This window comes from Oenanthe melanoleuca, chromosome 20 (genome assembly GCF_029582105.1).
Source record: "Oenanthe melanoleuca isolate GR-GAL-2019-014 chromosome 20, OMel1.0, whole genome shotgun sequence".
Classification (NCBI taxonomy): Eukaryota; Metazoa; Chordata; class Aves; order Passeriformes; family Muscicapidae; genus Oenanthe; species Oenanthe melanoleuca.
Genome location: NC_079353.1, coordinates 6,491,924 through 6,518,127, shown reverse-complemented (window position 1 = coordinate 6,518,127; position 26,204 = coordinate 6,491,924). Strand labels below are relative to the sequence as shown.

The 26,204-nt window shown below is 44.4% G+C and overlaps 1 protein-coding gene across 1 annotated transcript; it reads left to right on the top strand.

Moving 5' to 3' along the window:
- Nucleotides 1–1,457: 1,457 nt before the first annotated feature.
- PRPF6 (pre-mRNA processing factor 6) lies at nt 1,458–26,091 on the top strand. The gene is made up of 21 exons (XM_056507517.1): nt 1,458–1,700; nt 2,696–2,864; nt 3,693–3,811; nt 4,295–4,373; nt 5,011–5,187; nt 6,026–6,181; nt 6,848–6,942; nt 7,644–7,800; nt 8,008–8,170; nt 10,985–11,103; nt 11,884–12,102; nt 13,430–13,552; nt 14,408–14,529; nt 15,650–15,788; nt 16,924–17,043; nt 18,291–18,467; nt 19,243–19,376; nt 19,831–19,922; nt 21,908–22,022; nt 23,971–24,097; nt 24,838–26,091. The coding sequence occupies exons 1-21, from the start codon at nt 1,630–1,632 to the stop codon at nt 24,988–24,990; spliced, it is 2,826 nt and encodes a 941-aa protein (XP_056363492.1). The 5' UTR covers nt 1,458–1,629; the 3' UTR covers nt 24,991–26,091.
- Nucleotides 26,092–26,204: the final 113 nt, after the last annotated feature.

Sequence of the window (26,204 nt, the reverse complement as noted above, 5' to 3'; positions counted from 1 at the left end):
AGTGGCTGTGTAAAGAGAGACTATTTAGAGCCCTAACACCAGCCCCATTCTGCTGCCATTCCTCACCTCAGCTCTGTTTTCAGATCATCCCAAAAGTGAAATTCCTGCAGCTTTCAGGGTCTCAGCAGAGATTGGGCATTTCCCTGCTGCCCCCATCCATCCATGGGTCAGAGAGGCTCCTGAAGGGCTCTCCTTTGTCCTTCATCCTCTGGCAGGATGGGGGAACTCAATTTACCTACAAAAACCTGCAAATCTACCACATCCAGCCCACAGGGAAGACCCACTGATGCTCCATGATGCTGGATATGCTAGAATGTGCATGCAGCTCTGGGTATTTAGAGGGGTCCAGTGGGACAGGCTGGGGATTCAGGGAGTCCCACACCCCTCCCTGGTGCTGAGGATGTTTCCATGGCCTCACCCCAGGCTGGACAGGAGAGCTGGGATCCTGCAGCCTCCCTCCCTCTCTGCCATCCCAACTGTGTAGCAAAAGGGATTTTTTTTTTAAATTTTTTTTTTTTCTCCAGCAAAACCCAAAAATAGATTGATGGGAAGCGGCTGGGGGTTGGGATGCCATTAGCATGCAAAATGGGGCTATTTATCTTCCCTGCAGCTGGGTTCTGCTCCCAGGCCTGGCAGGGGCTGGCAGCGGGAGGCAGGGCTGGTGCTGCTGCTGTGGGACAGGCACAGTCCCCAAAACAGCCCCATCCCCTCCTCAGCCCTCTCACTGCCCTGGTCCTTGTGCTGTGTGACCCTGAGCCTCTCCCGAGGGACGAGGAGCTCGCGGTGCTCTGGTACAGCTGGACATGCGTCAGGGTCACCTGGAGACCTCACAGCTGATTAATCCTGAGCCCGGCTGTGCCTGGGCGAGAGAAGCCTGCCCAGGGCTCCTGCTGGGGAACTCCAGGAGCTCCTGGGACACCCAGGAAGGATGGATGAGCACGGGGCTCTGTGTGTGCTCTGAGGGGCTGGACCTGCACCCCTCACTCCCGGGGGACACCTTGGTCCCTTGGCTAAAACCACAGCAGAGTTGGAATGAGAGACCCTCAGAAGGAAGGAGCAGAAAGCCAGCTCTGCTCCCAGTGATAATTTGTCAAGGGAATTTTTAGCAGGAGGGAAGCAGAGAGAAGGGGGGAAGCAAGTCTGACACCTCGCAGCCCTGCACCGAGGCTTTGTCCAGCAGCAGGCCCTGCTGGGATGATCCCGGCCCTTTTCCCCCTTTTCCGCCGTTGTGGCTGGGGGTTGTTAAACACAGGGTGTCAGCTTCGCTCCCTGCAGGGCCGCTCGCCGCCTGGGAGGTTCCTCAGCAGCTGCTCGTTTCCTAATAAAAACAAAAATAATAAATTGCTATAAATGTAAACCTCCGTGACAGCACAGCCCAATATCCAGATCCTCAGCCCCATCATCCTCATGACCTTCATCCCCACCATCCTCATCGTCCCCAGGACCTCCGCGTCGCCAGGGGGCGCGCTGCTCCCCGGCGGGAGCGGAAGTGCCGCTCTGGCCCTGCGGGCTGCCCCGCCCGCTCCTGCCGCCGCTTCCGCCGCCGCCGCTGGCCCGGTTGTCTCTCCCGGCTCTGCTCCGGTCGCTGCTCCGGTCCCGCTTGGGTCTCGCCTCGCCGCCACCGCCATCATGAACAAGAAGAAGAAGCCGTTCCTTGGAATGCCCGCGCCCCTGGGCTACGTGCCGGGGCTGGGCCGCGGGTGAGACACTGCCAGGCCTGGTCTGGCCCCCCCACCCGATGGCTCCGCCGGGCCCCGGGGCTCTCCCGAGCCCTTTCGCTGCCCGGCTGGGCTCGCACCTCCCTGCCCCACTCATCCCCGTCCCCGCGGGGTGGCCCCGAGCGGCTTTTCAATGTTGTCCCTTCCTAATGTTTCGCGTTCGCTCTTTAGCTGGGCGGGTTTGTGTTTAAAAGCGAGCCTGGCTCCGAGGATGAGTTCGCGGGTACTTCAGCCGGCAAAGATTTATGTCTCTCCTGGTTTTGTGACTGTGTGTGCGTGGGACCGTCTGAAAAATGACCAAACTGTGGGTTTTTGTTGAGGGGACAGTGAGCGGGTTTGGTGGCGGCTGAGACCATTTTTAGGGTGTCCTTTGATGGGTGTGAGTTGTGTTCGTCCCCCACTGACTTGCTATTACTTTCCCTGGGGAGATCCTGCTGGCTGTGCCCCAAGAGGTGCTGCCAGGTGAGTGTGGGGTTTCAGAAGAGCTCCAACTGCTCCATCCATTTTCCCGTGGTGCCCCACAGCCTGCAAGGTCAGCTGAGAGACTCAGAGACAGAGTTTAGAGAGGAAGCCATGCACAGGATGGGTGCAGAGCCATGAGCTGGGTGGTTGCAGTGCATTTGTGGAAAAAGTTCTCCCTATAAAAGATTGCCCAGAGAAGCTGTGGCTGCCCAGTCTCTGGAAGTGTCCAAGGCCAGGTTGGATGGGGCTTGGAGCCACCTGGGATAGTGGAAGGTGTCTCTGCCCATGGCAGGAGGTTGAAACGGGGTGAATTCAGAGATCCTTTCCAACCCATGATTCACTCCATGATTCCAAGGGCATTTCCCCCCCTGGCTTTATGAAGGTTGGTCTTGGGGAGTGTCTGATGCTGTTCTTCCAGAAGAATGATATTTTCCCTGCCTGTCTGAGTGGTGACTGTGACAGGCTGGGGTTGCAGGGTTGCAGTGAGCTGAGCAGCCCCTGGTTTATCCCTGCAGAGCCACGGGTTTCACCACCCGCTCTGATATCGGCCCTGCCCGCGATGCCAACGACCCCGTGGACGATCGGCACGCGCCGCCGGGCAAGAGAACTGTGGGGGACCAGATGAAGAAGAACCAGACAGCAGATGATGATGATGAGGATTTGAATGACACCAACTACGATGAGGTGAGGAGGTTTCATCATCCTGCAGATGTTTTTCTCCAGGTGGAACAAAAGTCCCTGAGCTCCCTGCTGTTGCTATGAACTCGCTCTTTGCTGAGGCTTCAAACCCAGAATTTCCTGTAGTTTGCAGGCAGCAGAACCTTTTTTATTTATTGATTGAGACCTCAGGATGCACATTGGCATGGTGCTTACAGATTTTTGTTCTGGCCTTGCTCCATGGGTTTTGTTTTAATTACTGTTACAGAGCCCTGAGAGTCTTGGGGAAAATATCTAGAAATAAGAATTAGTGTAAATATTTCAGGGATTGTATTTTTTTTATTCTCCACAAATGAAAGCTTGTGTGCTTTGACATGATTGGACTTGATGATCTTGGAGGTGTTTTCCAGCCTAAATGTGTGATTCTGTCCACATATTGTCCTTAAGTGGCTTGTATAGTCTCTTGTGTTTAAGTCCCACTTTGCTTGGTTGAATGTTATGATATTCTTTCTGCTTGCTTTCAATGATATGAAAAGAAAAAGTGGTTAATGGAAGAGAATGGCTTTTCTATCCTGGGATCTCATTTATTGCTGAACTGAAGTGGTTTAGAGAGAGAAGCAATTTTGGAAGAAGCAATTTTGAAGTAGTTTTGCTTCAAATGGTGCGGGAGAATAAACACCACCATGGCGGGGTAGAAGAAGGATGCTTTCATTTAGGGATGTGTTAGTCTGATGCAGTGTTGTCAGAAACAGAAACCTACATTTTCAGGTGATTGTTTGCTGTAGCAGGAACATAACAGAAACTTAAAAAACCTGCCTTTTGTTCCACTTTTTTTTTTTCTCTCCAATTTCCCAGTTCAATGGCTATGCTGGGAGCCTGTTCTCGAGTGGCCCCTATGAAAAAGATGACGAAGAAGCAGATGCTATTTATGCAGCTTTGGATAAGAGGATGGATGAACGCAGGAAAGAAAGGAGGTAGGATAAGCTACAGCACTGGCAGGGGGTGTTCACTGGGTAGTTGAGGATGGCAGGTATTTTGCACCACTTGCTTTGATAGTGGATGTGGTTAAATTACTTCTCTGTAGTTAATTAAGAGTCAGTGTAGTTCATTAAGATGATGTGGGGAGATGCTGAGCAACTGATATTGATGCATTACAGATTTCACAGTAGACTGGAAATTGTTAGAAAAGTCACCTCATGCTTGTGAACAGTGTGTGTTACTTGTTTAACCTCCTCCTAATGGGAAGTTAATTTAAGACTGAAGACACTTGAAGATGTCTGTTTTTACACTATAATACTGTCTTATTTGATAAAGGATCTCTTGTTCTAATGTTGATAATCTAAGCTTGGAAAAAATGCCTTTTTTATGCCCTAACTCTTATGAAACACATTTTCATTTTAAATAAAGACTTGCCCAAGTGTTACTCTGAGCATAACCTGAATATTCCTTTTCCTAAGGGAACAACGAGAAAAAGAGGAAATAGAAAAGTACCGTATGGAACGACCCAAAATTCAACAGCAGTTCTCAGACTTGAAAGTAAGGAAAAAAATGTCTGAAATGTGGCTTTTTATGAGGTACAAGAGGTGGCTGTGTGTTCTATTTTGTGTGTTTGTTTCTTTGCTCAGATCGTGTGTGTTGGCAAATGAGTTTGATATTCTCCAGATTAGAATTACTTTCAGTTGGGAGAATAAGCACTGTTCATGTGGATACACAAGGCAGTGAAATTTCTACCAATTTTGATATGGTCATTTTTGTTTTGTGCTTTATAGAAAGTGCTACACTTCTGTCTTTGAGAAGAAATGATAACTTGTTGGCATTGCAGAAGTAGCTGAGAAGAATCTCCTCACTAAATCTTCTTTCAAATAAAATGCATTGTTTAAGCTGTTGTCTAATGATTAGTAATAAACCACTCAATGCTCCAGGCAGTAGGATTAATCTGAATGTTTGTAGCTCTGAATCTAATAACAAAATTGATTTGGAATCTCAGTCTGGACTAAAACCAAATTCTAATTAAATGCATCTAATTCCTTTGTGCCTTGGATTAGGAAAAAAATCTGACCCTTAAGTGTTTAATTGATCTTGAATTATTTCAAGAAAATAAATCTATTAATGAATTAAAGCACTTAAAAGCCATTTCTGCAGCAAATACTGATGCCAGCTCCTGTCTGAACAGCGGAAATTAGCGGAGGTTACTGAGGAGGAGTGGCTGAGCATTCCTGAGGTGGGGGATGCCAGGAACAAGCGGCAGAGGAACCCTCGTTATGAGAAGCTGACTCCTGTCCCTGACAGCTTCTTTGCAAAGCATTTGCAGTCAGGGGAGAATCACACTTCTGTGGACCCACGCCAGACAGTGAGTACACAGCAAACCTGGGCAAGCTGTAGCCAAACTGGATTAGAGATGAGTGTTAAGCTGGGATTTGGGGAAAAGATACTTGACCAAAAAAACTTGGTGTGGTTTGTGAGTCTGCCAAAGGAATTCTGGCTGTTGAACTCATGTGCTTGCTGGAGACTTCCAGTGCACAGCCATTACCAGAGAAAACATGGGGATAAGCAGAGAAAACCTGATTCTTGTTTTAAAGATGGAAGAAGGTGTTTCTTTTCATATTTGCTGAATGCAGGGTGGTAATAGTTTTGGTGAGCATAACCATTTCTGTCACAATAACATCTTGCAAAAAGGAACAGATAATAAAGTTAGCTTTCACCTCATGGTTTGCCTAGTTCTGGGGTGATTGTATTAAAAATTGTTTGCCTTTCAGTCAACTGAAAATGAAGTAATTTAGCTTGTTGCTCTGTGGCCAGAGTCTTCTGTCATAGAATTATAGGAGCAGCTGATTGGCCCTAGACTGGCTCCAGGTGTCCATGGGGCTTATTTGCAGATATTCTTGTTTGAATGTGCCAGGTTCAGATGCCTGTGCTTGAATTTTTCACTTTCTTGTTGCTTATTTCACTGACTTGACTAAACTTGAGTAATTACCTATATATTTGCAAATCCTGTATGAGAAATGTTTTGGGATCCAGGGAAGCTGTATGAGAAGTACCTGTGGGTGTTTGGCATCTGTGTCCTGCAGCTTCTGGGAAAGTGCAAATCAATAGTCTGAATTATTTTTGAAATCTCAGAAAAGGTTTTAGAAATAACTTTATCACCCTTTTTTTTTTTTTTTTTTTTTTTTTTTTTTTTTTTTTAATAGCAATTTGGTGGACTGAATACTCCATATCCAGGGGGTTTGAATACTCCATACCCAGGAGGAATGACACCAGGCTTGATGACACCTGGAACAGGTGAATTGGACATGAGGAAGATTGGCCAAGCCAGGAACACCTTGATGGATATGAGGCTAAGCCAGGTAAGGATGTGGGAAAGCAGAATCTGTCACAGGTACACCTGGGATTGATGTTGTGCTGCTGTTTAAGTCCTGGTTTTAGAAAAGTGTTAAATTCTCTTGGATGCTAGAAGATCTAAGAACAGCTGAGCTGAAATAATTTTGTAGTCCCTCTCCTCAAATCTTATGTCCTCAAAATGAATAGAATTTCCTGAGAAATACCAGTTTGTCCCTGGAATTCTTGGTCATTATGGGAGAACAGACTGCCTGGTTATACCAGAGGTGCCCTTGAGGCAAACAGCACAGGTAGTGCTACCAAAGGATGCATCTCTTCTGTCCTGTGTAGGGATGTAGGACAAATTGCTGAAAAATACTGATTTTTGACTTATTTTTCATTGATTTTTTTTCATCTAAATCTGGTTTATTCTAAAAAGAATGCCTTTAGCTGGCAGGACTGCAAGACCTTTGGGTGACTGCTTATCACCAAGCTGCTTCTTGTATGGATTTTAATGTTGAAGTTGTGTATTTTAGAAATATAAAAATACTAATAAACAAGGCATTGTGTTTTTCTCCTTCCTTGCTTTTGAGAGCAGAGGAATGTCTAGGATTTTTTTGTAGATCCACAGTGTCTTTTTAGGCATTCAGGGGCTGTGAGTGATTATTTCAGTATCTCTGACTTGACTTTCCCAGGTGTCGGACTCTGTGAGTGGCCAGACTGTAGTGGACCCTAAAGGATATTTGACAGACTTGAATTCCATGATTCCCACACATGGCGGAGATATCAAGTAAGTTTAAGAGGGATTAAGAGGTTTATCCTCTTAGCAGTGGCACTGATCCTCTATGTAAATGGAAATCTGTCTGAGTGGATGCTTTCAGCTGGCATTTAGTTTGTAAGAAATGCTAGGTGAGTTTTTGAGGATGAATTCTTTTAACATGAGATCTGGTCTAGTCTTTCAGCTGAAGTATTAGCATCTGACCTGGATGCATCAATTGTGGAGATTGTTTCCATTCCATCCCTATTTCCATGCCAGAGTGATGGCAGTGTGTGGCTGCCTCCCAGCCAGGAAATAACCTGGTTAATTGTACCTGTGTTCTGCTAATTTAGGCTTGATTGACAACCTCTAAGACCCTCTTTAGCCTGGAGTTTGATATCTGTTTCATAAAGAATTGCTCTTTAAGTCAGACCAATACGTGCAAATATCAATGCTAATTCTTGACTTACATCAGTGCTTGAGCTTATCAGCTTCTGGCTGCAAGTGCCCAGCTGTAATTCCCAAAAATCTTGTTTAAATACTTAACTGGTTTTCACTGTGATCTCGCTGTGTTAGTGTGTATTTATAAGCTTGTTTTGGTAGAATGTAATTTGTATCTCCAATATGGAAAAATTTGAGGTCACAGTTACTGTTCATCTGAACATGTCCTGGCTTGGGGGAATTGTTTCCCAATGTGCTGAAAATTTTCCTTCCTGTTTTTTCTCCTCCTTTAGTGATATCAAAAAAGCCCGTTTGCTCCTGAAATCTGTCCGAGAGACCAATCCTCATCACCCACCAGCCTGGATAGCATCAGCCCGACTGGAGGAGGTCACTGGCAAACTCCAGGTGGCTCGAAACCTCATCATGAAAGGAACAGAGATGTGCCCTAAGGTCAGAATTGCTTTGCTTGCCTGCTGATCCTTGTGGGATAGTAGGAAAAAGTTGTGATTCATGAGCAGCAGAATCTCGAACCTTGATTGAGGCTCTGCCTGATGCAGCTTCACTGTCTACTGTATTACAAAGCACCTGCTTAGCCAGAAGCTGTGACTTTATATTCTTGTTCTGATGTAAAGGAAGATGGGTTGTTTTTCCTGACAGAGTGAAGATGTTTGGTTGGAAGCTGCTCGGCTTCAGCCTGGAGATACAGCCAAGGCTGTGGTGGCCCAGGCTGTGCGGCACCTGCCGCAGTCTGTACGGATCTACATCAGGGCAGCAGAACTGGAGACAGACATCCGTGCCAAGAAACGTGTCCTCAGGAAAGGTGAGAGCTCCTGTGCCCTCAGGGAATGAAGGCATTGCACCTTTGTATTGTGTTTTAAGTTGTTCAAGATATGTCCCTAACTTCACGTGCTTTTTTTTTGCTTCCTCATTGAAATTACAGTTGTCAATTTGTGTACTAATGGTGGAACTTGCTGCTGTTGAGCCAAAAAGCCAAGGTGTTGAAGTAAAACATCCTTCAGCAGAAAGCTGCTGGTACTGAACAGTTCCAAAATGGTATTTCACTTACCTAAGCCAATTCCAGCTTGATCACAATTAGATAAGTAGACGAAAGCAATTAAAATTACGTTCTAAGGATAAAAAGGTGATCTAGATGTCACCTTGTGATACTTTTTGTAAAAGATACTGGAATTGATTGTTCCTACTTGCTTGTAGCCTGTTAGACACCACAGTGGCTGCTGCTGGAGGAGCTTTAAAGGTCTTGGGGTTCTCATATCATTGAGCCTGTTGAGCTGCAGTATTTGCTTTAGTGTAGCAAGTTTTGTCCTTGACAAACAGGCTTTTTCTGTGGTGCTTACCTGAAACTTTACATCTTCTTGGATTGCAGTGCACTTGGAAGTTTTCCTCTTTCTTAGAATGACTCTCTTTTCCAAACAATGATCTCTTCAACAGCAGTTTGTTGTGTTGTCGTGAACCCAGCTCTTCCTCAGAAGTTCAAAATAAGAATTCTTTGATTATTTTAAGTAGCTGGGCCTGTATCAGTAGAGATTCATTCCTTCATGATTACTGAATTGTATTAGTTACATCTCCTGACTTTAATCTAGACAGGGAAAAGGGTCTGGATTTAATACATTTACTGAATCATTGTGAAGCAGTCTGCCTCACAATGATTTAGGTTCAAAGGAATTAGTTGCCTCTCATCTCTTATGTCTTGCATGTAAAATTACAGATCTCTAGTGAAATGACCTCTTACTACATCTGGATGAAAGGCACTTCAGAGTTGCTGGATTTGAAGTTCTGAAGAGTTTAGATATTAACTATTCAGTAGCTTTTTTAATTCCCATTGGCTCTGCAGTGTAACATGGTGTGAAGTGCTGCTCCTGTGACACCGCGTGTCCTTCTCAAGAGCAGTCACAGATGTTGAACAGAAAAACACTTTTAAAGGAGCAGAAATAGATCTGAGTGCAACTTCGGTAGAGGAGAGTCTCGTGTGAGAGCAGTTACTTACCCACTAAGTACTGGGCTTTGCTTCAAACACTGTATTTATGAAGAGAAAAACATTCAGTTTTTTGACCACCTACCTAATCTCTTGCTACAAATCTGTTAGTGGAATGGAACTGGATTTATCATTCTCTTCCCAGTTTCTGCCTGTTAACAGCTTCACAGTGCTCTTCTGCTGCCCAGGGAGCATCAGTAATATGGAGCTTGGAGCCTTAAGTGGCAGTATAACCCATTATTTCTCCCAAAATAAAGCAGCCTGAATACCAGTAATGTCACTGAAGTGTGACCTTTCATAATGTGTTTCTCCTCTCTGCTTGCTGTGTGCATTCGTGCTATCCAGCAGAACCTCTGGAGTTTTTAAAGCCTCAGTCTGATTGGAGACCCAGCAAGCTGAGTGGCTGAGCTTAAGGTCCAAAAATCAAGTTCTGTATTTATGAAAACATGTTCTGTCCTGCAGAGTGATGCTTTCAGCTCTTGCAGGCTGACATTATTCACTTAAATTCTTCAGGAATATCTCCTGCAGCTGCAGACTTAGAGACAAATGGTTAATGTCTGTTATAAGTGTGTGTTGGGGTGGGATGTGCTCTGAGTTGAGACTCAGCACTGTGTCTCTGCAGCAATGGGGAACAACCTTGCCTGGAAGCCCAGTTAGTTCCAAAGTGGGTTTAGATGTCTTTTCCCACTCATTTTTGTGTCCCTGTGACTGTGTTTGTTTTGTTGAAGAGGGATGTGCTCAATCCTCTGTTACTATGGCACATTTGTGTACAGTCACCATGGAAGCAGTGGAAGTAATGCTGCAATGCAGCTGATTCCAGCAGTCTGGGGTGCAAATTGGGGTGACAAAAGGCAAAAAAAAAACCCCTTTGGTTTTTCAGTCTCTCTTAACGAGACGGGCTAAGGAAAGTTGTTGTTTAGCATTTAGTGTTTCAGACAGCACATGTAGGACAGGCTGCAGAGAATGCAGTTCTACCAGCAGAAGCTAACTCTTGAACAAGATTAAGGAAGCTTTGAAGAATCCTAATTAGATGGAGTCTGTATTGGATTGCTGGAAGCACAGTTGGTACTCATGGCTTAGTTAGTGTCAGTGAGACCTTTAAGTTTTTATGCAACCCTGTTTTTATATTTACATGGCAGGACAACAGCTTTTTGGGAAGTTAAGCTGAGGTCCATTGAGGTCCATTTTTACATGAAAACTGCATTGTGAAGGGGCAGTTTCAACATGTAAGGAACAAGGCTGTATTATAGTTAGTGTTGAAGATCCTCCTTTTCTATAAAGGCAGACCCAGTGTGATTTAAGTTGCCCAGCTTTGAAGATCTTCATCTGCTCATTTGCTGAGACTGGAGGCTTTATTCAGCCAGGTGTTTTACTGAGGAGGATGCAATTACAGCTTGTACAGCAAAAAAAGCCTTTGGCTCTCCAAAATCTGTTTCCAATTAAAATGATTAAGTGTTTTATTTTCTGATTTTAAATTCTTATTGTTGAAGCAAGAGCCCAAATAAGTAAATTCCTTCCTTTCCCTCCTTCAAGACATTTCCATGTAATAGCCTGAATCCTTTATTATATCATGTTTAAAAAATACAAGTCTTATTGGTAAACTATTTTATTATTATTGACATAACTGTTTTGCCTCTCTAGCCCTTGAGCATGTTCCAAACTCGGTGCGTTTGTGGAAAGCAGCCGTGGAGCTGGAGGAACCTGAGGATGCCAGGATCATGCTGAGCAGAGCTGTGGAGTGCTGTCCAACCAGTGTTGAAGTGAGTTAAAAAAAAAGTGAAATAAAAAAAAATAACCCTACACCCCACTTCAGGCTGCCAATAGAGCTTTGCAGGCAAAAGTCAGGGTGAGCAGTGTTTCTCCTCACAAGGTTTTCTCCCACTTGCTTCATGCCACAGTGGGATGTGTTGAGTAGTGGAATGTGGGGGTTTTTTTTTGTTTTTTGTTTTTTGTTTTTTTTTTTTTGTTTTTTTTTGGGTTTTTTTTTTGTTTTGTTTTGTTTTTTTGTTTTTTTGTTTTTTGTTTTTTGTTTTTTTTGTTTTTTTTTTCCTTTGGAGACAATTGTCTGGTGGTCATTACATGCCTCATTTTGGTGTGTAATTGTTATGTTAGTCATGGCATTGCACAGCTGTTCCTGCTGTAGGCACTGAGCCATGTTTGTATCCATGCATGGTGCCTTGACAGTTGGGAAAACAAGTGAACATTTAATCTGGTGAATCTAAAAGTTACTCATTTCTGAAACAGAACCAGAGTGTTCAATTCAGCTGTTTGAGAGGTGATATGAACAGAAAATAGGAGTGTAACAGCCCAGCAGATGGGGATGATACCCAGAGATGATCAGGACTGAATTTCAAGGACAGTAGCAGCTTGTTTCTCCTCTCCTCCATTGGTATTCCACAGCCTGCTTGCAGTGCTTGAGGACAGTTGCCAACCAGTAGCAAGCAGCGTGAAGCTGCTTATCTCTGTGGGCTGACACTGCCATACAGCAGCCTTGTCATCTCCTTGTTCTCATCTCAAATCCAACTTTTGTTGCTGTGCAGCTGTGGCTGGCGCTGGCAAGGCTGGAGACATATGAGAATGCTCGTAAAGTCCTTAACAAAGCCCGGGAGAATATCCCGACGGATCGTCACATCTGGATTACTGCTGCCAAACTGGAGGAGGCCAATGGCAACACCCAGATGGTGGAGAAAATCATTGACAGAGCCATCACATCTCTTAGGGCTAACGGTGTGGAAATCAACAGGGAGCAGTGGATACAGGTATGTGCTCAGTCTTGAAGGCTCAGGGGGCCTCTTCAGGTTCTGTTCTGAAGGCTGCTGATGGTGGGTGTTATGGGGCAGAGTCATTTTGCACTTGGCTTCTCAGTGGAGGTCCCTGTGAAGAGACATGAGATGAGACAAAAAAGCTCAGTAGGGTCAAGGCCATAAGTGATACCCTGGGGTAACGTCACATGTGTTTTGCTGAGAAATATCTGGTTTGTTTCTGTCATGGAACATAAGTAGCTTTGAGTTGAAGCAGCTGCTGCCTTAAGTATAACAGAGGCTTAAAGCCTTCAGTGGAGGATTTATGTATTTTTTGCATGTTTCTTTTGGTTTGACAGGTATTTGTTTGCCCCACAAGTCTTTGTCAAGTGGCATTATGAGAAATCAAAACAAATACTGCATTTGTAGCATGTAGGAAATATTCTGTTAGACCTGTATGGAAGCTCTTTCCTCCTGAATATGTACTGTGCTTTGTTTGATCATAAGTCTTTAAAGCAGTTTCCAACTAAAATAATTTACAATGGGTCAAGACAGCAAAATCTTATTATACTGCTTAAGAGTATTGATAATGTATGAGGTATTTAATATTAAATGGATATCTTTGTTAACATCTAAAGAATTCTGACTTTCTTTACAGCAGTAAAACAATTAAAGGTTAATTTCAGCTTCTCTTTAAAAAATCCATGAGCACAGCCTCTGCATCATTGTGTTCTCGAGTTCCTTCTCAGTACTAGAACTGCTCCATTTCTGTTATCTGATCAGAGGGCTTTTCAACAAGTTTAAGCAAGACATGCTTGGCTTTCTGAAAGCTTTGTGTGTTAGGAAACTCCACTTTTCCATACATGCTCTGGTGAGAGAGTCTTTGCACCTTTGACTTTACACTTCTTGATGAGGTACTCTTAAATTTAGTTATTGCTAAGCCCTCAATCATCTCAAAGCTGAAAGAGGGTCAGTAGTTTTGATGTTACAATTCTTTCTTGTGAAATTTTTGCATTTTTTATTGGCCGGGTCCGTGCTTGGCTCAGCCCAGAGTTGTGGAGCTATAGGGAAAGACTTATGGGTCTGGAAAGATCACCTTTTCAGTGGATTGAATTGATGTGATTTATTTCTTAACCAACTTGTGAATGATTCTGTGTGCAGCTCTAGCACCTTCCTCCTGGGTGCAGGCTCCTGCTCAGTGTCAGGGTGTGTTTGAGCAATGGGATGTTTGTGCTGTGGCAGTGACCACAATGTCTCTGTGTTTGTGCATGAGGAGTTGCCATTGCAGACTTTAACCTCTTGTGCTGGGCTCTCAAAATGAGCAGGGCTTTCCTCTTGTTTCTAGGATGCCGAGGAATGTGATAAAGCTGGGAGTGTGGCCACATGCCAGGCAATCATGAGAGCAGTGATTGGGATTGGGATCGAGGAAGAAGATCGGAAGCACACCTGGATGGAAGATGCAGACAGTGTATGTCCAGCTCTGATGCTGCTTTCTATTGGTTTTGTTTTATTGTAGATTTGTGTTTTTTATTAGAGGAAATTGAACTGGTGCCTGGGAAATGACTTTGTCAGTGAAGGGGAATGTGATTCTCACACCACCTGCCTGCCTTTGGCCAATCTCTGTCTTGAGAGGTTATTATAGAGCTTTATTCAGATTTTTTATTTTTATTTATTCAGAGTTTTTACTAAACAAAAAAGACATTGGTATAGCTTGTCTGCTAGTTTGGTGTGGATTTTTTTTTGCAAGTGTGAGACACCAACAGAGATTGAGTTATTAGTAAAGGAGCTGGGAATTGAGTTTCAAGGCATAACCATTGTAGATCAGGAGTTAATGTAAGGCTGGATAAGGGAGTGGGTAAAAGTTTTACCAAGCATTTTTTGCTTTAGGGGAATGGTTTGAACATGTGCTAAGAACTAAATCATATTTCAGCATGAAAGATGTCCAACTTCACTGGCTTTAAATTGGGCTCAGAGCAGTGGGGGGCACATGCTGTGGTGCTTAGGGTTTTGCCTGTGAAATAACAAAATGAAGTGTTAACATGAGAGCCTTTCCAATGCCTTACTGGGGTTTCAAACTGGCCTGTGAGTGTCAGTCCCACTGAAAGGCCAGGGATACTTGTGCTCTGTAGAGGGATACTTGGAAATTCTTTCCTGCTTCCTTTTGAAAAGCTGATTGTTAGTGTTCTGTTCTCTATTAATTCCTCAGTTCATGGATTACACTGAGTTACTGAGTTCTGGGTTGAATTGTGCATGTGTAATTCCTGCTTGCTCTCAATTCCAGTGCTCCCCTAAGCTGACTTAGTGCTGATCTGTTTTCCCTCAGTGTGTTGCTCATAATGCCCTGGAGTGTGCCCGAGCCATTTATGCCTATGCCTTGCAAGTCTTCCCCAGCAAGAAGAGTGTGTGGCTGAGAGCAGCCTACTTTGAAAAGAACCATGGAACCAGGTACGTGTGCTGCACAACCCCTGCATGGAGAGGCTCATCCCTGAGATAGGGGGACAGGCTGGGGAGGAAGGAAAAGTAAAGGATGGGCCCTGGTGTGGTGCAAGTGCAGAGTTATACAGCTGGATGAAACTCACTGGTGTTTTTGCAGGTCTGACCTTCTTTGTTATTGTTGTGCTCAGAACATCCTTAAGTTTTATGAAGTCATAAAATGGTTTTTGGCAATAGGGATTACATGGTAAAAATAGCTGTGAAGAGACAAGGTAGGAACAATTGTCTTTGAGAAGGCATCTTTGGAAAAGTATAGGGATCCAAATCACCTAAAATGTGTTTTATTTAGTTTTCATAGATAAACTACTTCATAGCTGAATGTGTTCAAGCATCTCTGGTATTTTCTGATTAAACACTGAATGTGTATCAGATTCTGAATTAAGATTAGTGTTATGCTGTTACAGCTCAGGCTCTTTTTAAAGTTTATTCACAAAGCTTTACATGTCAGAAACTTTCTGCCCTCAGCTTAGACTAAAGCAAACAATCTCTGCAGTAGGCCACTTATACATGTGGACTCATCCTCATTAAAGCCAACAAGGCTGTGTTGTGGAAGTGACTGCAGATACTGAGTTCTTCCTCATTCAAACCTTTTTTTTATTAGGAACAAATACACCTTCTCTTTTGATGTTGTTTTCCCATATTTCCCAGTGGTGGCTGGCTTTTAAGCCCCATGTTCTACCTGAAAAGTATATTTGCTAGAGGAGAAAAAAAATAAATTGCATAAGATCAAGCCAACCTCATCTGATAATTCTGAAAACCTTCCTGTCTCAGTTTCTCCTAAGGTTTGTTAAGCAGAATGACTCTTTCCAAGAGAAGGAGCTGTTTGTGTGAGGGCTCTTTCCACAGAAGCTATCAAAGGTGTCTGAACAATGAGCCGTTTGTGGAGTGCTGATTTCAGAACCCTTGTGAAAAAAGACCCCACCCTTTCCTTGTTATGAAACAACTTATCAAGGTTTACAACATTGGACTTTGCAACAATATTTATAACACTGAGTGATAGTGGAAGTGCTGTGAGGGAGCTCGCCTTTGGCAGTACCTTGAGGGATTGTAACTTGCTGTTTCTTGTCTTCAGAGAATCCTTGGAGGCTCTTCTGCAGAGAGCTGTTGCTCACTGTCCCAAAGCAGAGGTGCTGTGGCTCATGGGAGCCAAATCCAAGTGGCTGGCAGGAGATGTGCCAGCAGCCAGAAGCATCTTGGCCCTGGCTTTCCAGGTGGGTCTGTTACACTTGTCAGAGAGTGTTAAATGTGACAGGTAAAGAATACAGGGCAGGCTTTTTCTGTCAACACCTGTTTCCTGCTGCCTTTCAAAGTGATGGAGACTTCTGCTGTTCTTTGATTGCTTTGTGTGGCAAAATATTCTCCTGTAAAATAGCAGCAAGCTGGAAGCAAGGCTGTGGTACTGCTCTGTTAGTAATTCTACACTAGAGTCTGAGCTGGAACAAGCTGCCCAGAGAGGTTGTGGCTGCCCCATCCTTGTGAGTGTTGAAAGCTAGGTTGGATGGGGCTCTGAGCAACCTGGTCTGGTGCATGGCATCCTTACCCATGGGATTGGGATGAGATGATCTTTAATGTCCCTTCCAACCCGAACCAGTCCGTGATTCTATGAGTTTGCAAATGATCAGTTTTACTAGCATGGCTCCCACCAACCCCAGTCATGGATCAAAATCCTGTTGTCTTGGGTCTCCTCAGGGAAAGGGTTGTGGTCTGCCTTAATGAGGTCACTGCATTACTTATGTCTTGGATCAAACCCACTAATGAAGGGAATTGCCTGCTGGATGCTGTAGGAAAGATAGGCAGAGTGTTTCTAATACTGGGAATTAGGCTTGAAAGCTAAGTGGAAAAAAAAACAAAAGGCAGGTCCTGAAATGGAAGGTAAAATATACTTCCTTAATCTGTTCTCAGTGCTCTTTGTTACTAGGCTGAAAAGTTCTTGACATGGTTGCCACTGAAATGACTTTTATTGGAAGGGTTTTCACATACCTCAGTGGGGAATTCAAGCTGCAGCTTTTTTGCTTGAGGGTAATAAAATGAGGGTCTTATTGTGGCAGACCCTGTGATGTTTTCAGTATTTAAACTGGAAGTTCAGAAGATCAAGCATTACTGCTTTTCAACAATTGAGAAGCATCCAACTTCTAAACTGGCATATATCTTTGTGTTGCCCATCTGTTTTGGAGGATTTCTATAAACTTCAAAGGTCAAAGAAGACTGGGAGGAGCTTACACTGAAAAAAAAATCCTACTGTGGATTGACAAAGCTCTGATTTCAATTTTAATCTGGATCAAACAGAGGATTAAATCTGCTGTTGATTCACTGTGTGCATTTGTCTGTCACTTTGTGTTCTTGCAGGCCAACCCCAACAGTGAGGAGATCTGGCTGGCTGCCGTGAAGCTGGAGTCTGAGAACAATGAGTATGAAAGAGCGAGGAGGCTGCTGGCAAAGGCTCGCAGCAGTGCCCCCACAGCAAGGGTGAGGATGTGGGGAGGGTGGAGAGGCTCAGGCCTCTTGGCCACGGGGGACTTGGGACGGAAGGAGGAGTTCCTTCAGTTCTGTGGCCGTAGGGATTGACCATGTGGCTCCCTGCCACTGCCTTCCAGGGCTCGTGGCCGCTCTGCCGAGCGCTTCTCCAGCGAATTGCGACACAAAGTCGTGGCACGATGGGACAAAAAGGCTAGGATCAAGTGAAGGGTTTCAATTGGTTTTTTACATAAATGGCAAAAGTCAGGAAATTCCCAGTTACAGCTGTTTGTGTAATGTTTGTTTTGCATAAAAGCACATCTTGGAAAAAAGAGAAAATACTTTCACAGAAGACTCACTTATGCTTCTACTAAAGGCAGCTCTGGGGTGGTTTGGTGCTTAAAGTTACACTCCTGTGTTTATCTCCAGTTACCTCTGGTATGATGAACTCTGTTGATTTTCAGCTCTTCAAACAAAAGCATTTTGACTTGTCCAAGTAAATGAAAAGTTAGTTTGATCTCTGTCCTCTGTTCCTCCCCCTCAGTTGTTGTTACATCCTGCATCTTTTTAACTGTCCTCTTCCTCCCTGAGCCAGGGAGCTTCTGCAGCTGGGGCTGAAGCTCTGCTCTCAGACTTGATGCCTCTCTTGTGAGGTCACAGTGGGGGAGTTTGGGAATAGAGAGGATGGGGATCAAAGAGCAGTGAGAGAACCTTTGGTTTGTAATATATTTCTCGTAACTGTGACTTCTCTGCATAGCCAGAAGGAAGGATTTGGGGGACAGAGTACATGTACCAGTTTGTAATGAGCAGGACAACAGTTAGAGCCTGAAGCCATAAGTAAGAAAAGGTGATCTTGGTAGCTTGGATCTGAGATCAGGTTGTGCTGGTGAAGGAGGCTCAGGTTTGTTAATTGGTTGTGCTCTTAAAGCTGTGCTCTTTATACAAATACTACTTTTCCAACCCAAGCCTTTCTCTGATTCTTAGATAATGTAAATGCCAGCTCTATGTTAATTATTATGTAAATAGGTGAGATACAGGTTGATCACACTGTTCTTACTCCCTTAATATTTGCATTTACCTTTCTCATTGTTATTTGTTCCTGCTATTATTTGACTGTGATGTTTTAATTTCTATTTTACTTCAAATTGTAGCTAATCAGTAACATTCTAATGGATGCATGAAAGTGGGAACCTGCTGCTTTGGCACATTAATGGTGTTTCAATGGCTGCTGGTAGTAAACAGCTTTGGTTTGTTCCCAGGTCTTCATGAAGTCTGTGAAGTTGGAATGGGTGCTTGGGAACATTGCTGCAGCCCAGGAACTCTGTGAGGAAGCCCTGAAGCACTATGAAGACTTCCCCAAACTGTGGATGATGAAAGGGCAGATTGAGGAGCAAAAAGAGCTGGTAGAGAAAGCACGGGAGGCTTATAATCAAGGGGTAAGGTGGATGTTACTGCAGGTTTGCTTTATGCTGCTGGTATGGAGAGATGTCTGTCTTTGAATCAAAATGGAGAGCCAAAGACATTTCTGTCATTGGTTAAAACAGTAAAAGAAAAAACAAATTAAATAAGCAAGAATTTCTCTTACCCATTACCCATATGCAAGATTGACTTTCTTGCTTGCTAGAGTTCTCTGTATACCTGACTCCTCACAGGCAGGAAAAAAGACTTTACACAGTAATTCTCTAAGATCTGTAATGACTAAAACCAGAACTCTTAAAAGGAAATCTTTCTCAGCAGGTCTTAGATACACACTGTGAAAGGAGTTGGCCTGCAGAGCACTCCTCTCTCTTTTAAATGGTAATTGGTGTCCTTGGGTATGAATGCTCAAAGTCGACAGCCATCAAAGTCATTTGGACACAGGTTTCTACCAGTGTCTGTGACTCCCTGCACACTCTGCTGTGGTTTGGGGATGCATAAGAGCCCTCCATCTGCAGAAGGCACAAATTGGAGCTGTGTTAAGGGAGGTGTGTTCTTTCTTTTACTGCTGGGATAGCTCAGTCATACCTGATGCACCTGACTTTTGGATACAGGAAAAACTTCACTTCTCTCCTGTAAGACTAACTGGAGAAATTTGAGAGATGTAATCAGCTCTATCTCTCTTCTTCTAAACTCTCCAGGAGGATATAGGGAGGGGAGTTCTTTTCTATAGGAGTTACAAGATTTTTTTTCAAGTCTTCTGATGAGCATTTTTTTTTTTTTTTTTTTTAACAGTTGAAGAAGTGCCCCCATTCCATACCTCTGTGGCTTTTGCTGTCCAGGCTGGAGGAGAAAGTTGGACAGCTGACTAGAGCCAGAGCTATATTGGAAAAGTCTCGCCTGAAGAATCCAAAGAATCCAGATCTCTGGTGAGTTGTGTGGAGTTGAACTGAATTTGGGCTACAAATTCAATCTGTTCTTCAGGCCAGCTATTTCACATCATCTCAACCATTTGAGCCTGGGATTTAGGACCACGCCCATCCTGGAGTTTCTTCTGGACTAATAACTTCCCTGAATAGCAGAAATGCTTTGGTGGTCCTGGCTAGCTACTCTAAGGATTTGGGAACCAGTTACTTCTTGTCTGATAATTGTAGTGCACAGAGCATGCAGAGTGCACAGGGCTCTTTCTGTTACAGTCCCATTTTCAGATTGTTTTTTATCTGGACCTTTATGAAAGTCACATTTATTTTTAGATGGAGAGGAATGGGAAGATGTCAGTCACCTACACATATTCAGAATATGGGCAGATGCTTGCAGTTTCCACTGTTTGTTTCAGCCTAGTGAATGTTGTCATAAATATCATCAGAGTCTCTTCCCCACCAGGTTGGAGTCTGTGCGCTTGGAGTACCGAGCTGGGCTGAAGAACATTGCAAACACTCTGATGGCCAAGGCATTGCAGGAGTGCCCCAATTCAGGTGAGCTGGATCTCAGTTCCACCTTAAACACAATTGTTTTGTCCAGTTGATAGAAGTGCATTTTTTCCCAAGGTATCATTTCTGGCCAGGTCTCAGGATATGGTGTTTTGGAGAGATGTCAGTCATCCTTCTGCAAAGGAAATGTTGAGGGTCTTCAAGACCAATCCCAGTTACTTTGTGCTCTCTCACACCTGAGGGGCCATGGGTTGGTGTTGTTCCATTTTTCTGTAGTATCCAGTATATTACTGGGTCCGTGGTCCACAGCTTGTCCCCAGGCTTCCTGCAGAAATATCTTGGATATGGGTGGGCTTTTCTCGGAAGCCAGTAGAAGTCTGCCAAGGTTTAAAATGAAAGGAAGACACTTCAGTGTTCGTAGTTAGGAAGTTCAGTGGAAAAAGAATGGTGCTTTCCCCGTCCCTCTGGAGTACAGCTGGCCTGAGGAGATTCCCAGTTGCTGGTTTGCCTGCACTGGTTGCACCGCTGTGAGTTTAATAACTTGTGCTGGAAGTGAATTTCCACCACAGTCATGATTAGGGGATCATGAGCCATAAGTGTTCAGTCCTGATTTTTGATTATTTTAGCTCATGTAAGAAAAGGGTAAGAGGTCATATGATGTAAGTCAGTTAGTTCTAACCAACAATGGAAACATTTGTCTCTTGGGATGGGAGGATAAAGTGCCTAACACATCCCTATTTTGGGGCAGAATTGCAGGAAGACTTATTTAAAAACGTTGATGTCTTTGGGGAGAAGATGTCACATAACTACAAATTGTAGTAACTTACTGCAGGACAAGGCTTGGCTTGCCTTCAGGCTAGGTTTTTAAAGGTGGCTGCTTAAGTCCCAGTGAAATAATTGGGAATTAAATTACTTTTATGACATGATAAACCCATTGCAGCGTACTCTGCGTGCGAGTGGGTCACCAAAGCAGCACTACCCAAAATCCTGCTTTGTTTTTGTGAATGACCTAATGAGTGTTTGCCACCACAGGCTGTTTTACAGATCTGCCTGTTGCTATGGAAATGGGCAGCAGGATCTCAGTTTTTGTTTAAACAATTGCTTCCAACTTTATCTTAGACCTCAACAAACCATAATCAAAGCCTGCAGGACTTGGCTCGTTGGCCACCTGTGGTCATGTAAACCAGAGGTTTGGGCCCATTGAGTGCTGAATTGATTCCTGATGGGTGGCAGGCTGTACAAAGAATAAAACCGAAATATTATGGTGTTTGTGATCCTATATATAAAGAGCAAGAAGAAGAGTATCTCCCCTGTCTGTCACTGCAGTTATCAAAGCTCGTGTGTGTTCCCGTGGTGCTGTTTATGGGAAGCGAGAGCGCTTTGATGGAGTCCTGGCAGACACTATCTCTCAGGCTTTGCTTTGAAGTGATCAGGTGTGCCTGGCTGACATGAGAAACTGCAGATTTCATGCTCCCCTGAGCATATTTCCTTCCTTGCTTTTGGCAGTGAGAGGAGCTAGGGATTAAACCCAGCTTTCCTGGATCTACTCTGTCCTTCATCGATGTGTGTGGAGCCAGCATCAATAAGACTGTGGTGCTCTCCAGCACCCTTGAAACTGCTCCCAGACTGTGCTTTGCACTTTTTGAGACTTCTGCCACTGCAGTTGCCTGTTGAAACAGACAGATACCTTCCCCTTTGGAAATGCGGCTTTGCCCTCTCTGTCCCAGAGTTTGCAGTGTCTCATCTGAAAAACCTGAGCTCTGGGTTAGGCAGTGCTGGAGGTGCAGGAACTGTGGTACAGAAACTGCCAGGGCTGAAGCTCCAGTGTGCTGCACACAGTAACTAAAAATTCAGAGTACGGAATGAAATATCTGTATGAAAAGAGTGATCTGGGATGAGGCTGGGGCTGAATAACCACCAGGAATGGGGCTGTACTGCTGCTTCTGTTGCAGAGCAATGGCCTGATGTCAGGGTGGTGAGGGTTAACCTCAAAATAACACTAAACAATCTTCCTACTTGATTTGATTAAGGAATCCTGTGGTCAGAAGCAATTTTCCTTGAAGCGCGACCGCAACGAAAGACCAAGAGTGTGGATGCTCTCAAGAAGTGTGAACATGACCCACATGTCCTGCTGGCTGTGGCCAAGTGAGTTCCTGTGCTTGATGCAGTAAAAATATTCGTGTCTGTGTGTGGCTGCTTCCAGGATGGAGCACTGCACTCCAGCACAGCCATGTGATTCTGGCTGCAGCAGCTCTAATAGGTCCCAAAGCAAGGAACAGCTCTCCAGCTGTCTCCTAGTAACTGTGCAAATCTCTCCCTTGATTCCAAGTGGGGAATGTCAGCCTGCCCTCGAGCTGTTCTGGTGGGTCTGGGACTGGCACAGGCAGCAATCCACTCACACAAAGCCCTTTGCCAGTGCTGGGTATTGGCACCCTGCAAGTTGCTTTCTTTCTGTCCCTTGGAGAGGATTTCACTGTGCTATCAGGTGAGCTAGGCTTTATTAAGTGGTTCAGGATATATTTAAAATATCTGTGAAAACAGGGACTTTTTTTGTTGATTATTTTTTCATGTTTTATATGGCTGACTGTGTAGTTTTCATCTCTTATCTCTATCCTAGATTTTGTCAGGTGCTTTTTAAATTCTGAGCTACATATTCTGTTCCTGAATGTCTCCTATGTCAGTGTTCTTCAGCTGTGCTCAGCCATTCTGTAGTTTACTTCTCTGAAAGGGGAAGATAATCTACTCGGAATTCTTTAGTCCAGGTTGAGTTGTGAGGATTCCAGTGTTGAAAACCCACTGTTAGAACTGACTTTTTGCCACATTCTGCTCTGATGTGTGAACAGCCTTACAGCAGCTGTGTTGGAAACAAACTTACTTTTCTTCCTTTGTGAATAGCAGAAGAGGTTAATACAGGAGACATTTTGCTAGAAGTTGCCCAATTCTTTCCCAACTCTACTTTATAAGCCAAAGAAAACTGTAGGATACACTCCAGTGACTGCAACACTGGGTTCTGCCAGATCCTGACAGCTGACTTGTTCAGCTTTAGCAGCAAGTGAGAAAAATGTTAACTTTTGCTTTATGGCAACTGCTCCTAGGCCCCTTCTGGTGCAACCTCAGGCTGTTTAACAGCTAATCCCAACATAAACAGCTTCCACCACCCATCAGGACTTGCCTCTGTAGGTACAGAGTGTCACACATCTGTGACAAACTTTTATTAAATATTTTGCTGAAAATGGCCACTACCTGCAGGTGTTAAACCTCTGCTATCATTGTTCAGGCTCTTGTAAATCACAGTTTATTTAACACAGAACAATCAAGAGTATTATAGGGCTTAAAAACAATCACATAAGCTGTATAATTTTATGACAGGCTAAGCTCTTTATGAGGGGTGGCTGATTTGATAAAGACCTTATAGCTCAAATGAACTCTTTAATGCAAAGGAGTGAAACCAAGAGACTTGTGACTCAGCTGGTTCCTTACTGGGGAGAAATTTCAGCATTGACCAGTGCCTGGATGAAATGGCAGCAATGAGGCTGTGCCAGGCTGGGGTTTGAGTGCAGAATCTTCCATGCTTATTTTTACTTGGAAAATGGAGCTGACAAAGCAGGTCTGCTCCACTTCACTCCAGCAGGCTTTGTAGGTGTGAGCATCTGACCATACAGCAGCCAGAGGTTTTAGAAGTTATTTAATTGTTAGATGCTAAAATTGACTTGAAACATAAAGAAATTGAAGGACTGGGAATAGATGTAAGTATGTAATCCTGTCTGGAACAGCAAAATTAAAGTAATTGAGGCAGCAAAGGTTGAGCTCAGTAATGCTTCCCCTCTCAGCAGAGTCTGTCTGTGCCTGGGGCTAAGCTATCCTCTAAGTCATCCTGCCTCACTGTGGGGCAGTGGAGAGGAAGTGCTGATGTTCTTTTCAGTCCCTTCCAGGGGGCAGGATCGTCTGCAAGTTGCCTAAAAATCTGCTGTTTATGTCCTGGGAGAGCAAAGAATTGGAGCACCTGCAGAGCCTTTAAGTTGGAGGTGCTGTGGGTTGGCATCTTCCTCTAAAGTGAGGCTGTTTGTCAACTCCCCTCTGCTTTTCCCAACAGACTCTTCTGGAGTGAGCGCAAAATCACCAAGGCCAGAGAGTGGTTCCACCGCACGGTGAAGATTGACTCTGACCTGGGGGATGCCTGGGCCTTCTTTTACAAATTTGAGCTCCAGCATGGCACAGAGGTGAGTGTGTGCCTGGGAACAGGGGAGGCAGCAGCAATCCCTGCCTGCTGGGGTTTGTCCAGTGCTGGGGTTGCTGCAGTGCTGGGCTGAGCACGCTGCCTCTGCTCCTGCCTGTGTGGTCACAGGGGAGGCTGGCTGTCACGCCTGGTCATGAATGAGCATGAACAGGCCTGTGTGATGGCTTTTAAAAGGTGCTGTCATTAGCTGAGCTGTGTTTCAGGCTGCTTTGCTGTCCACAGTCCTGCTGGTTCATGCAAAAATCTCTGAAATCAATCTTCATCTTGTAAAACTCAAGCTTGCTCAGAGGGGATTGTGCTGGAATTGTGGTGCTGGGTTTGTGTAACTGGGGCTGTTTCTTCCCAAGTGTTGAGTACAGGTTGCACGTGAGCACAGCCAGAGGAACAGCCAGCTCTAATCTCTTACAGCAGTTTTTACTGCTGATACTACTGAAATGATGGGGGTGTTTATCTTTGGGCTTCAGAGAGACCTTTCACTTGACCCAGCTCCTGCAGGTGGTAATGTACAGGAAGTTTCTGCTGCAGTTTCTCTGCAATAATCAAAACTTGCTTACCTGCATCTCAGCCGGTTTGTTCAGCCAGGCAGGAGACTTACTGCTTCTGAATTTTGACTTGGACTTCCTTTGAAAATAACAGACCCCAAATGTTTGAATCAGGGAGGCTTTAATTTTTGGCTGTGCTCTAGATCAAACCAGGACAAACTGTCATTTCTCTTCCCTGTAGGAACAACAAGAAGAGGTGAGGAAGCGCTGTGAGAATGCCGAACCTCGCCACGGAGAGCTCTGGTGTGATGTCTCCAAGGACATAGAGAACTGGCAGAAAAAGATTGGAGAGATTCTTGTGCTTGTGGCAGCCAAGCTGAAAAATACCTTCTAGAGTGTGCTGGCCTCAGCTGCCTCAGAGCTGCTGTAGGACTTGACCTGCTCGTGCTGCATTTGCCCTTTCAGTGGCACAGATTTTGAAGGACAGGACATGGATGATGACAGGAAAGAGCTTTCTCCCAAAAGGAGAAGCTGCTTCCTTCTTTCCCCAGCATGGCCATCAGCTTCTGCAGCACACAGGAACGTTGTAGCCGGTGTCACTTAGGAGACAGGAGCAGTCTTGTGAGGCTCTGTTGGCATTTCCATGTTGATTCCTGATCCCCCTGCAAACACAAGCTTTAATTAGTGCTTGTATGAATTCTGACATGTGGCAGTCCCTCTGTTCTTGGCCCTGGCATGTGTTCCCTGTCCCCCTTTAGTGTTTGGCCATCTAATGTTGGTTCCTTGTTGGTAGATCCTGGTTGTTGCTAATGGAATACACTGAGTGTCCATGAAGGAAATGGGTGGAGTTTTGGGAGCAGCCCAGCAGCACAGGGAAAGCTCTGGGCTGGCTCCTCTTCTTTAGGAGCTTTTTAGGAGCTTTTTTGATCTCTGCTAACAAGCTGCTGCACAGCTTGGAGGTGTTCCTCCAACCTGAGCAGCTGGAGGATTTTGTCTATTTCAAAAGCATATTTTTAGAGAACTTTTGCTCAATTTTTAAATGTATATAGTAAAGCTTATAAGCACAGTGGTGGTTTAAAGTAACAAGGCAAAATTCAGCAATCCCTGAAAGCCCTTCTGAAGAAAGAACATTTATTTAGAGCTGTTGGGAGACTGTGCTGTTACACAGCTGTGATTGCTTGTGGCTGGGAGGTTTGAGATAGCTCCCTCCAAGTGCAGGTAGATAAAAGCAGACTCAAGAGAGGGAGAGCTTTGTGTTTGGGACCCTTTGTACACTGTCTTTAATTTTCTACACTTGTGATGTGTATTATTTTTACCCCAACCTCCTGACTTTCTTGTGATCATAGAATGAGGAGCTGTACTGTCTTACACCTGAGGCTATAGCAGCTGTATCCAGGTCTGTTGATGTGCATTATCTCATGTATTTAGTTGGAGGAGAAACTCCCTTATTACTTGTTTGAGAACATGTATAAAATACAGTTTCTTTTTTTCTTTCCTTCTGTTGTCTTCAAGTGTGGTCTTGCCCTTTGATTCTGACTGGGAAGAGTGGGTCTGATAGCAGAAACCTTTGGACTTATCAGGCTCCCACCACTCTGGGAAGGTGCCTGC

What these genes read in the sequence shown, in the direction of transcription:
- PRPF6 (XM_056507517.1), top strand. Translation starts at nt 1,630, where the DNA reads ATGAACAAGAAGAAGAAGCCGTTCCTTGGAATGCCCGCGCCCCTGGGC. An exon ending in GTGCCGGGGCTGGGCCGCGG is followed by an intron (nt 1,701 to 2,695) that starts GTGAGACACTGC and finishes TTATCCCTGCAG; the next exon opens with AGCCACGGGTTTCACCACCC. An exon ending in CCAAAGAATCCAGATCTCTG is followed by an intron (nt 19,377 to 19,830) that starts GTGAGTTGTGTG and finishes CTTCCCCACCAG; the next exon opens with GTTGGAGTCTGTGCGCTTGG.